Raw genomic sequence first — 12,667 nt, forward strand, 5'->3', positions numbered from 1 at the left:
GCTGTAAATATATGTTTTAAGGTCACACTTCACTACTGACGTTGGTTCCAGTACAAAAAAAACAAAACCGTGTATACACATGTTTGAAAAGTTTAGGCTATGAGGCTAAGTATAATGCTCCCAGAATGCTCTCTGATTAGATGCAAATGAAGTGTCATTTAGTAAAATGTGTTGATGCATGCTAGTATTTCCCAAAAATATTTCTAATGGAAAATCAGTGTAACCATTTTCAACACGAATATGGGAAGCATGAAAATAAACAAACACTGACAAAGCCAACTGGTCTGACATATTTTTATAAGTTTTTTAGTTTCATCAATGCGTGTCTTGTTTTGACATGGCTTTTGTAACACTTTATTGTTGTGGGAGCTACCAGGCCCTCAACATTGTAACAAACACTGGCAACCCCCCCCCCCAAAGTTTTTGAACTCTAAAAGCACACGTTGCCACCAGTGGCTTAACAAAGGCCCTGCAGCCGCCCTCCAGGGGGCCCCTTCAGCACAGCACCTGCCCTGAGTGAGTCTGGAGAGGGGGCTCCTCCATGTTCTTTGCAAAGGGGCACCCTTCAGTTTCGTTACGTCACTGATTGCCACTGTAGTTCCTGACACTGAACAAAACTACTTTGTGTGCCAATATGCTCCTTGTGGAAGAGCAGAATGCGATCACTCACAGTAAAGCCAGCCGAAAGAGAGAGAAAAGAAGTTTAATAAAAACAAAATGTCTTTGTTAACACCAGACCTAATTAGGGACCATGACCCATATGTAGGTAGCTTTTTGCATGTCGCAAACAGCGACTTTTGCTGTTTGCGACGTGCAAAAAGCACACTGCGATGCACAAACCCAGTTTTGCGATTCAGTAACCTGGTTACCGAATCGCAAAACGGGTTTGCCACTCGCAATTAGGAAGGGTTGTTCCCTTCCTAATTGCGACTCGCAGTGCAATGTAGGATTGTTTTGTGACCGCGAACGCGGGCGCAAACCAATCGCAGTTTGCACCCATTTCAAATGGGTGCTAACACTTTCGCAAAAGGGAAGGGTTCCCCATGGGACCCCTTCCCCACTGTGAATGTCACTGTAAACATTTTTTCAGAGCAAGCAGTGGTCCTGCAGACCACTGCCTGCTCTGAAAAAATGAAACAAAAACGTTGTATTTTTCGTTTTTGTAATGCATCTCGTTTTCCTTTAAGGAAGCAGTCACAGACATGGTGGTCTGCTGTCTCCAGCAGGCCACCATCCCTGTGAGGGCCGCTATTCGCAAGGGGGTCGCAAATTGCGACCCACCTCATGATTATTCACTAGGTGAGCATTTGCGAAGCCCTTGCGAATCACAGATGGTGTCAGGGACACCATCCTACATTCGGATTTGCGACTCGCAATTTGCGGGTCGCAAATCTGAACCTACCTACATGTGGCCCCAAATTCTTAAAGAAAGTCACAAAAGTGCAACCATGGTATATGTCGTACCCCTATAAAATATTTGTGAACTGTATTTTAGCATGGGTTAATACGCATGTGTAGATTTGCTCATGTGAAAATCTATTGAGCATTTGCAAGTTCATTTTCCCTCCGGCCACTTTCTTCCCAACCATGGAAGAAGTTCTAATTCTGCCATTGTCAGGAGTAAATGCCCAACCTTTCTTATTATGGGAAAATATTAGAGAGAAGCTGGTGAAAATCTTTAAGACATGCAGGTTAGTAGGTTTGCAGACTCAAAGGCATTCCAGCCCTGGAACTATTGCTTACTGCTTCCTCCAGCCCCAGTATGCAGATCTGCAGAAAGGTGGCAAAATAAGGAAATTACTACAGTAGGGATTGAAACTGCAAGTATTCAAGCCCTACTATGGTAGTAGCCCCGGCATAATCAGAGAGGCTATTATCAGAGCTCTTACATAATGAGATTGCTGCCATAATTTGTCGCCACACTACATGGCACCAAAGGGACAAGTAGATCTTTTTACAGGACAAGTAGATTTGAGAAGCAACCTGTCCCCTGGACAAGTAGATATTTTAATAAATTCCACACCCCTGCAATGTACATATTAATTGAATTCCATCACTGAGCAGTAACTCTGTTTTGATCTAAGATATTAATTAAATAATCACATTCCTCATACTTATATTGTGTATTCTCTGTTTTCCAAATAATGCAATTCTGGTCAGTAGAGCACTGTGTGCTGTTTTTCCATCAACGTGCTTCTATTTAAATGTGTTTTAGACAAAACTAAGGGTGTCTTGGTATGGCTGATTCATGCTATGTGATATCATGTTATATTTTATTTATCAGTGCATGCACACCAAATGTTCTTGGCGCTGTTGAGAAATACAACTTGTACTGGTAAGAAAATTAAAGTTACAATTGCATAATGTGATTCATAGTAGAGCTTGTTAGAGAGTCTGAGTCGATATTACCTTTTTCTATGTACTTAAGTAGGATACAATAGTTGTCATGGAAAGTTATTGATATTGAATGAATTTGTTGTGATCAAAATAAAGGATTTTCTTTTTTTTCTGGAGCAGAATTTGAGGTGATGATTTCTGGGTCTGCGGTGGGATTTGGCTGACAATAGTGTAATCGTCATTTTGGAAGTTAAAGATTTTCCCTGGCATTGAAAGATTGGGCCTGAAAGCACAGCACTATCCTTTCAGCATAGCGCACAAACCATGAAAAGACCACAAATCTGTAGTTTTTCTTTTCCCTACAGTTCTGCTGTCACACACATTCTCTCTCCGCCTTTGAGTACCAGAGAGACCATAAAATATGCCACAAAACAATCTCGGCCTATAGCATTGAAAAACAAACATCAGAAGGACAACTTGAAACGACCTGACACTCAAAACAGGTCAGAACTGATAAACAATTAGAGCTGGAGAGACTAAAAATGTACAGTGCTCCACGACTGTGCCAAAGAAAGCCATGCAATTTTGCCAGACTCAACAATGCACTTATCTAAAGTTTTCTTCCACACTTTAGTAGAGGACCATATTACCATGGCATCCCCTGTAGTTCCAAAGGAAACTCACTGGACACATTTCTGTTTGGTGGAAAATAAGAACCTATTATCCTCAGAACAAGAAACCATTTCTTCCAGATCAAGAGGAAGTACAGTAGCAAGATCTGTGCAAGGAGGATAAGCATGTGCAGACAAGAGCCAAATCACATAGCTGTATCAAGGAGATCAGTACTGGACAAAACAAAAGGCTCACACAAAGATGACTTTTGATCTACAGATATATATTGTAAATAATATGAGGGAGTCTACCCTCACAGTTTGGGAAAACGGGAAAACTCTGGCAGTGAACTTGTCTTACTTCATCACCTGCATGGGGATCTGATTAAACGTTTGTCAACTGATGGGGAGACAAACATTGAGGGCCTTCCTACAAAGAACTCTCTGTCTGATTACTTTACTGCTAACTCTCCCCAGTGCTGAATGCCCCATCTCACCCTCATCGGGGTCTGAACTCAACCTCTCACCCAAGCTGCACCATCAGACCTTCCAAAGACTGATCAGGGAGATGGCATAGTCACCACAAGTTATTTGGTAAGTTGTGTGGGGATGCACGGTTTGATCCTATTCCTGAATGTACCAATGCGTGAGCGCCCACAATATAATGTGTGTGTCCAGTGATAGGCATGCTGGAATAAAGTGGCAGAACAGATAGATCTGTGCTGACAGAAGGTGGGTTCAGACAAGCTATTGCTTATATTTGGACTGTCTGTCAAGGAAAAAGGCCTACATATTGGGACAAAAACAACAGCTCCCTTCTACGAAACTCCACCTATTAAAAGGGAAATAAGATGAGTTCACATGAACCACAACAACATTGCTGCTTCACACACACCAATAATATTGGACTTTATAGAGTGCACATGGCATACTGATTCACTCCTGGCAGTGTTGTCAAGGCAATGGATGTGGGGAAAAGTCCCAGTTTAAAAATTATTACTTTTAACCGGTGTCAGTGCCATGTCTGTTAACTATTAGGCTTGAGAAATGAGGGGAGCTTGATGTTTAACAGAGTGTTCCCATTGAAGTGAATGGTGAAAATAATATTTTGGATGGTGTTGTAGATTTGTAAAGAAAGAGACCCAATGGTCTAAAGAGGCACATTGTTTTTAGGAGGGTGTACGCTATAGAAAGAGGAAGACACCTGCCAAATGAGAGTTCACATGTGTGCAGTGCAGTGATTTAATGTACATGTCAAATCTTTTGATGGCTCAGCTCGTGCTTCGGCTTTTAGAGCCAAGCCAGACCCTGGTTGGGCTCTTGCTATGAAATTTCTTGCTCGCTCATCTCTACTGAGTTTTTGATGGACAGAAATTGGTTGAATTTGAGCATCATGTATGCACTGGTGTTGGAACTATTTTCTGACTGAGGAGCTGGTGAGGGGCATCAGCCCACTAAAATGTTAGGGTGTCCTGAAAAAAATCTCAATGTTACTGACTTTAAAAGTAGAGCTTTTATTTGTGGGAAGAAGGTTGTTGATATGTGTAGTCCAGGGACATTTTTGCAACAGTGTGGTTCAATAGTACATTATGAAGCAATATTCCTAAATATCTATATAAGTGGTGTCGATATTTATGCAAACACTTTTTTCTTTTTTAAAGAGACAAGAGTGGCTTTTTATGTGTGCAGCCAAAGGTAAAATAAATGTGTATTGGTTTGATTTCTCACTTTTAGTTTGAAGTTTACCTTCCAAAATGAAAGGCCCAAACTGGCCAAATTTTTTATATTTTTAAAAGGAGCTATTTTTTTGTTTGTCTTTCATCACACATTCTTCCATCGGACCCTGTCACAGAAGTGGCAAAAATGTTTAACAATCGCCATAGCCTTGATGCTACATAATGTAAAATGAGATATACACCACAAGTAATAGTGCAGTGGTTTGTTAAAAGTTGTTCTCTGTGCTCACCCTGACTTTTGAGTGCATTTGAACAAACAGCAAATGGTGCTGTGAAAAGAAAACTGATGAAAGGACTCATTTTACTCATTATCACACTGACCAGTCTCAACGTCTGGAGTAGGGTTGCAACTTTTTTTTAGAAAAAAAAAACCTGGCCACTTGTTCATATTTTGGTATTCTAAACCAGCCAAGAACTGGTTGGGGAAAGAAACCCTTGAAAATTGTCAGGATTCTTTTGTAACATAGCAATTAGCCCTTCGTTTGCTCTAATAATCATCCTGAAACAATTTAGAAATCGCCTGCATACTTTTTAACAGATTTTTTGTTTGCTCTTTTAGATTTAAGTTGCTGAAAAGGAAAATACCAGATTTCACTACTTTTGCTAATATTTTCACAGGTCTGGACCTGAAAACACAGGCCAGGCCTGTAAATAAAAACATCTAGGCGACATCCTTACTCCTGGAGTGCAACAGCAGTTGCTGCACCCCCTCACATGAGTTTTAAAGAGGTATTTTTATTTTGGGGCTGCCATTGCTGACATGATGCTGCAGGCCTCTGACATGCACTGAATATTATCTCGACTTCCTGTTATGATTTAACCTGTTTGGCTGAAGCCAGAGACTGTTAGACAATGCCACTCCTCACTGATAGACGTTTTCACCACCATATAAGTAAACCTGGGGTTGCCCATTTTGTGCAAAGGATGCAGTCTTGAGGATGGCTCACACATATTCACTAGTTCAGAGAATGAAAAGTCGACACATACCCCATATACTACTTGATACTCAACAAAATTCCAAAGAAATTAGTATTTTCTGCTCATTATACTTCTTAAGAACAGATCAGAACTTCTATGCGCCTGTGCAGCGTGTACTTAGCTTCTACTGGACGTATATGTGCATATGCTGAGATCTGAAACCCCTACGTTTAAAATAATAAATTGACATGACTATTGAGTAGCAATGTTAACAATAGTGAGTAACACTATGGGATGCAATTTATGCACAGGGTCCAATATTGGTTTACTCTTAGTCTAATCACTCATCCAATCTGCATGCATTACTTTAAGGTTTGATTATTTTAAAGAGGTTTACTTTCCTCATCATGCTTGAGTATTTTAATAAAAATAGTTCTAGTGCCACTTATAAAGTATTCTTTTGAGGGCACTGCTGCTTCTGACAGGTCACGCCCTGGCCCTGTTGCTCGGGGCGGCCCTGGGGCGCCAATCCTCTTTTTGGGGGTCCCTGTTGTCAGGCAGAGTGCAGCCCCCCCAGGACAGGTGCAGTCACCTCCTCCCCCGCCCTCGCTGTGGCCTCCGCCAGGGCCGGAGCACTCCGAGAGCTCCCGGGGGGTGTCCGCTGTACCCTTGCAGGCCGCACCCCTACCCAAACCACGGCGCGCTCGCCCCTCTCGTAGCCGGCCTCCCCCGCAAATGGACTCTCCCAGTCACAGTTAGAAAGGGGCGGAGCCGCTGGGCGCGTCCAGGGCGAGGCGCGCAGGGGTGCACGGAGGAGCCGGACGGCCGGCGCCAGTTTGTTGGTTCAGTTTTGGTTTAGTTTGTCTTGTTCCTAGTTATATATATATATTTTTTTTATTTACCGAAAGTTGTCGGCGTTCCGGTTGAGTTTCACCATGGTGAGTATCGCCGCCGCGCGGGGGCGGGAATACCGGGCCCAGCGGGCGCGCGCTGTGACGTACTCATTCCGCGGGAAAATGGCGGCACAGGCCGGTGCGCACCGCCTGAGGGGCGCCGCGGGGGCCCGAATTCACGCAAGCGGTTAATAGGACGTGGGCGTTCAGGGGCACCACGCGTTTAAACTCTTCAAAAATATTTTTTTATTGGTAGTTAATGTTAATTAGAAGCGACCATTATACGTTTTAAGCGGAATTAGTTTTCTCGGCCTATACCACAAGTAGCTGTCAGGCGTGAGAACTGTAATACTTAAGAGTAACGTTTTCTTGGACGTTTCTTCGCTTAAAAAAAGGAAAAAAAAGTCCCAGACGCGGGGAGGTCTGCGCGCCCACTTCCCTTGCTGGGACTTGATTTTTATGCCCCGAGTCCGTCCGTTGCGGGACTCGGGTTAAGATTGTAACGATGAATGGCCGAAAGGCCGCGGAGGCCTCGACCCCGGGGAGGCCGTCGCGCGGAACCCCAAGATGGCGGCGGCCCTGAGGCGCGCGACGGGCGTGGGTAACCCCCCTGCGCTGCCTGCTTTTTTTTGTGGGGCTGGGGACCCGTGAGCGCCCCCGTTGGGGGGGGTCACAGGCTTTCTGCATAGGGTGGGGAGGGCGCGCGCACCGGAGTCGAGCGCGTGCTGGCCCGCGCTGCTCGGTGCGGCAGGGGAAAGAGGATACCTGACGTGAGGCCCGCGCGTGTCCGCGGGGGCGGCGGGGCACGGGAGCGCGCTGGCGCAGACGCCTCAGGACTCTACCGACGCGCGCAGCCCCGCGGAGGGGAGCGTGCGCGCCCGCGGAGCGAAGCTTGCGCGGCCGCGGGAGGCATCGAGTAGAGCGCGCCTCTTGGCGGGGACGGGTGCGCGCCCGCGGAGTCAAGTTTGCGCGCCCACGGGAGGCCGCGAGTAGAGCGCGCCTTATGGCGGGGACGGGTGCGCGCCCGCGGAGTGCATTTTACGCGCCCGCGGAGTGAAGTTTGCGCGCCCACGGGAGGCATCAGCTAGAGCGCGCCTCATGGAACTGGGCCCCGCGGAGTAAAGTTTTCGCGCCCCTTCAAGGCATCTACGCGAGCGCGCCTAACAGTGGGCGGGGACGGGTGCGCGCCTGCGGAGTTAAGTTTGGGCGCGCGCCTGCGGAGTTAAGTTTGGGCGCCCACGGAAGGCATCTGCTAGAGCGCGCTTTTGGAACTGGGCGGGGACGGGTGCGCGCCCGCGGAGTTCTAGCGCTATGAGACCCCACACAGCTGCCTCCAGGAGAGTAGTAGGGGCCACCACTGCCCTGGGAGTGAAATGGAGCGATTAGGGATGGAGGAGACGCCCCCCACGGTATCGCGAAAAGACAGGCTCCAGCCCCCCCTCCCCCCCCTTTACGGTACTGACAGACCAAGTGCAGGACAAAGCATTTTTGTTAAGAACTTTTGCTTAACTGTTCTTATGCGCTCAGTGTATTAATGTTTGTATTAACTCGACAATTACAGGGCTGTCCTATTGTAACTGTAATAGGGTTTCATAAAACAAGCTAAGCTTGAATGTAGCATGTCCATAGGTATGTCTAATTTATATGAATATTTAAATATACAACTCTTTGCGAGTGGCCACACACAAATGTTCTATGTTTGCAAAATTGCAGTTAGAACTGGGCAACCGTACCAACGTAACGTTGTTTGTGGTGCGCATTCATATAAAGGCATACTATTCCAGCAGATAGTAGAATAAATGGTGGTCAAAAATTCGTGAGTCCCACACAAGGTTACCACATTACTACATGCTGTTGGGGATGCAATGTTTCGTATCTTTGTCATTAACTTAGCCCCTATAGTTTGGACACATGGTATAACGCTACCAGGCTGCACTGATTTTCAGAATGGGAACTTAAGGCTAAAAACTCACCTTCTCCAAATAAGGTAGCATCCGAAAACTACTGCCACGGAGTTCATGGTGCATTATACTGCAGTTTCACCATAGAAGCAAGAACTTGAAATAAATGTGTTGGGGCTACAGCTTGAAATTGAAGTACTCCAGGTTGCACTTATATTTTTGCAGAGCTTGGGGGCGAGGGTGGAGGCACAGACTTAATGGGTCTTTCAAGTATTCGTCGACGATGGAAAGACTTCTGGTAGGTTTTGAACTTGGATTTTAAAGACATTCTCTAAAACACAAACTAACTATTAATGTTTTCATTTGGGGAAATCGTCATGTACCAATTATATTGATTAATTTACAAAAACAGCTGCGGTCACTTCTGTCTTTCAAACGTCTGCATACTTAGAAGAGTACAAAATCCGTGGCAATGATTAACATTTTGTCCTACTCACAATGACGGTGCATTCTACTTAATGTAACATTTTGTTCATGGCGATCCATAGACTGCCAGTGACAGGATGGACTATAATCTTTGATGGCACACCAGAGCCTGAACTGAATTTAAGTATCTCTAGAACGTGTGGTTACTGCAACTGATAAATTACTGCTGGAACTCTACTAATACCTTAGGAATATTGAAGATTGTTGATAAAAGATATAAGGAATTACCCCCCCCCCCCCCCCACACCCCCCAAAAGAAGTTCTTAATGATGGGAACGAAAAGTTTTGGCTGTCTTCAAAGAAATGCATTAACATGGAAGTTTTTTTGTATTTTAACATACTATACTTGTCATTTTGGAAACAAGATATGAAGATTGGATACTTGTGGACGTGTCTACTGCTCATAATAGATTGTTTGATATTTAAGATCAACGTTGACCCTAAAAATGAATGCTTTTTTCACTGTCTGCCGGTGTTCTTAACAACTTTCAACTTGAAAAAGTAGCTGAACTGTTAACTTAAGGCAGGATCGCTGGAGGTATGTGCCCCAGGAAGAACCAAATTATGTGGCAGGGTTGGCAAAATTAAGCAGCAGGAAATGGTGCATTATGTGACAAAATGTAACATAATCTGTAGCAGTAGTATTTTGTCATTTTAATGTCTATTATGGCTGGGGGAAATTTGCACCTCAGCAGCGACGGCTACCACTGAACCCGGGGGTAGCAGGGTGTGCAGGAGTGGACTGGAGGGGGAGGGAAGATGGGGGAAAAAAAAAAAGAAAAAACTTCCCTCTACTATGGAGACAGGTGTCTCCTCTGTCTTTTGTCCGAAAGCACACAGGCTCCCAGACTCCCCTCCAATCATGACGCTGCTGTCAGTGCCGTGATCGGTGTGAGCGCCCTACTTCGACGCTAACACAGGGAGTTAAAAGTGCTTTCTCCTCTAGATGCAAAGTGTGCATGTCTGTTTAGCCCGCTGAACACCAACCACACCTCCCTCCTGCCGTGCCCTAAGCTAGCTCACCAAAAAATAAAATAACGCTTTATTTTATTCCCCCCCCTTCTGCTAAAAGCAGGGGGGCGACGCTCCTCCTCTTTAGTGGAGGAGCTGGCCCTGCTTGTTAGTATCAGTTTAAGACCTGCATGCATTAATCAGCAACTGAAAGGTGATAAGCTAATCTTTGCAAATGATCTAATTGCATAACCACATTCGCGCTCATTATTTTCTCGTTGGGACTACGCGCATGCCGTTACTGACTGTTTTCCCTGCCTCTCTGGACCGGGAGAGGTCAGGTGTGGGCTTATCAGGGCCCCATTAATACACCATCCCTAAATTTCCGGATGATGTTGATGTATACAGTCCTTTTACCATAGAGGACCTCCGTTTCCTGTTTATTAAGGGACAACTTTGGATATACTGTTCTCAACCATTTTTATGCCTTGAAAAAGTCCGTGTGGACGAAACACGTGTTGGCTGTCTCTGAACATCGATGTTTGATGTTTCTCAACATAAGGAAATAAAGAAATCTGCATCTTTCGTCATTGTGGACTCATTACTGGTAGTGCCCTGGTTCTGTTTTGTTTTCATATTGTCTATGCAGCACGGCACAGAGGAGGTATCTTGCTATCCTTCTTTGGTCTGTGCACTTCGATACACATGGTGGTTGGGTATCTACACCAGGCTGGCACCCTCCTCATGACTTTGCTTCTTCCACATTAACTTTGTTGCTTCGTGTTTCAGATGTGTGATTTGAAAGCATCAACCGCCTTGTGTTAATCTTCACGTTTGCAGTGTGTGTTTACTTTTCATTTGTTTGATATATATATATTTTTTTTTTTGGGGGGGGGTGAGGTTTGGAAATTATGACGCATAGAATAATTTGATGGCAAATCAGTAATTAAGCAGAGCACATTGAGGCCACAGAAACCCATAATTCTGGGTTCCCTGATTAAAATTACAATAAAGAAAGATCAAGGGAAACCATCTTTGGAGCGAGCTGCCTAAGTGTATATCTTGAAGAGTTCTTTATAACACAAATCTATGTTAACCTGTTAGTCGCCCAACAGCTGCTCTACATTCCCATTGGCCTACACTGGGGAGATATATAAAAGCCCCTCTGTTTCCTTTATTTTGACCTCAGACTGTATGGAAAGTGCTTCCTGAGCAGCCCACGTGTTTATATTTTCTTTTTTGGGTTGGTTACTGTAATGACAATCAACGCACCTGTCAAACAAGCTGATTGACTTGTTTTATTTTTGCTGTATTAGTGCTGGAGGGGCATATCTCGGCCCCTATCACTGATTGCCTTTGGAGAGGTATCATTGTAAAGGGAAGAATCTCCCTTTTCCAATACTCCCTCTACCCAGTGGCTCCCTGCTTGGAGATTGCCACAGGAGAGTAATCGCCAGGTGGGGTTCAACCCCCTAGGCACAGGTGATAGGGGAGCAGTTCCTTAAGCAAGAGCTTATGCCCCTGCTTCTTCAAATGTTTCAGGCTTCCCAGATCACTGTGGGGGTGGGTGGGGAGGACAAACTGGTTCTCTCCCTATCCCCACAGAATTGGGGGGGGGGGGGGGGGTCAGAAAGCCCACTACACACCAGGAAGTAAAAAAACAAATGATGCCATAACAAAAGGAGACTGGCATTGAGCTGTACCCCTGCCCCAGCAGGACCAATAGTGTCTTCCTTATCCCTGGGGGAAGATAGGAAGTTTGTTTCAAATGGGGAGGTTGCCCCACACTTGTCCCTGTGTGGGTAGAGAGTCCACCTTACATCAAGGATTTTGCCTTTGGGGCAAAAGAAAGTGGTGTTGCACTGTGGCATAGGCCACGTCTCACCCCAAAAGTGACAAACCAGTCTACCCAAGAATCCTGTTCACAGGGAAAAGGCAATGAAAACATCGCTGGCGGTGGTCCGTGGGCTCAAGGAATTGGCCAGGTGGGCTGGAACCTCGTGGTCGCAAGCAACAATACTTGCTATGTGAGGAGACAAACTTGCGGTGGCTCACACTGATTCTTCAGTCAAGCGGCATGGTTCTGATGCAAGGGCCCGTTTGAGGTCGCAAGGAGCACAGAAGCTTGATTTCAGGAGCCACAAAACCATTTTCCGGGGTCCCAGGGCCTAAGAGGTGCCTCTTGGGGGTCAAGAGCTTGTTGATGAATGGGCCAGGAGCTGTGGGGAACCTGTTATGGCCCACAGGAACAGAACAGGAGGCCAGCAGATTAGCCATTTGAGTCATTCTGTGGTACAGTACTCCTTCCCCAGGCATAAGGGCAGCAACTCAGCAAAGCATGAGCCCAGCAGAGTGGCAGTCATTGCAGTAGCACAGCAGTTCTTCCTGGCACAGTATCCACAAGTCCAGAGGTGTACTGAAGTGGTGGTGTCTGAGGTCCAGTACTTACAGTTTTAGTGCCCTAGTTTTGGAAGGTGGGAGAATATTCCAGACCATGGCTTGGAAGTGCAGGGAATCCCTTTCCTCCCCTGGCACCACGCTGACTGAGGTGCCAATGCAAGGTTGTTGAGCAGGGCACAGTCCATTCAGGTGCTGTGAGGCTGTGCTTAGCACCATCCTCATCAAGCCAGTTAATGGCCCATCAGGTTACACGTAAGCTCCCATTGTGTATGTGGCTGTTTAGAGGGAATGCACTAGCCCAGCTGTCACCCCACCCCAGATGTGTAATGGAGATATGCTGCAGACACACAGGTCTAAAAGCAGGAAAATGTCTACTTTCAAAAAGTGGATATTTCAAAATTGTAACAGTAAATCCGACTTTACTATTAAAGAGG

General features: G+C 45.6%; 1 protein-coding gene across 2 annotated transcripts in view; it reads left to right on the forward strand.

Annotated features, from left to right (window-relative positions):
* Positions 1–6,405: 6,405 nt before the first annotated feature.
* The window catches only part of DAZL (deleted in azoospermia like), a 580,342-nt gene continuing 574,080 nt past the window's right edge, over positions 6,406–12,667 (forward strand). For both annotated transcript variants that reach the window (XM_069212083.1, XM_069212082.1), the window contains exon 1: positions 6,406–6,540. In XM_069212083.1, the coding sequence (XP_069068184.1) occupies positions 6,538–6,540 (3 nt within the window). In that variant the 5' untranslated portion in view covers positions 6,406–6,537. The remainder of the gene's footprint in view (positions 6,541–12,667) is intronic.

The sequence above is a fragment of the Pleurodeles waltl genome, chromosome 10, assembly GCF_031143425.1.
Source record: "Pleurodeles waltl isolate 20211129_DDA chromosome 10, aPleWal1.hap1.20221129, whole genome shotgun sequence".
Classification (NCBI taxonomy): Eukaryota; Metazoa; Chordata; class Amphibia; order Caudata; family Salamandridae; genus Pleurodeles; species Pleurodeles waltl.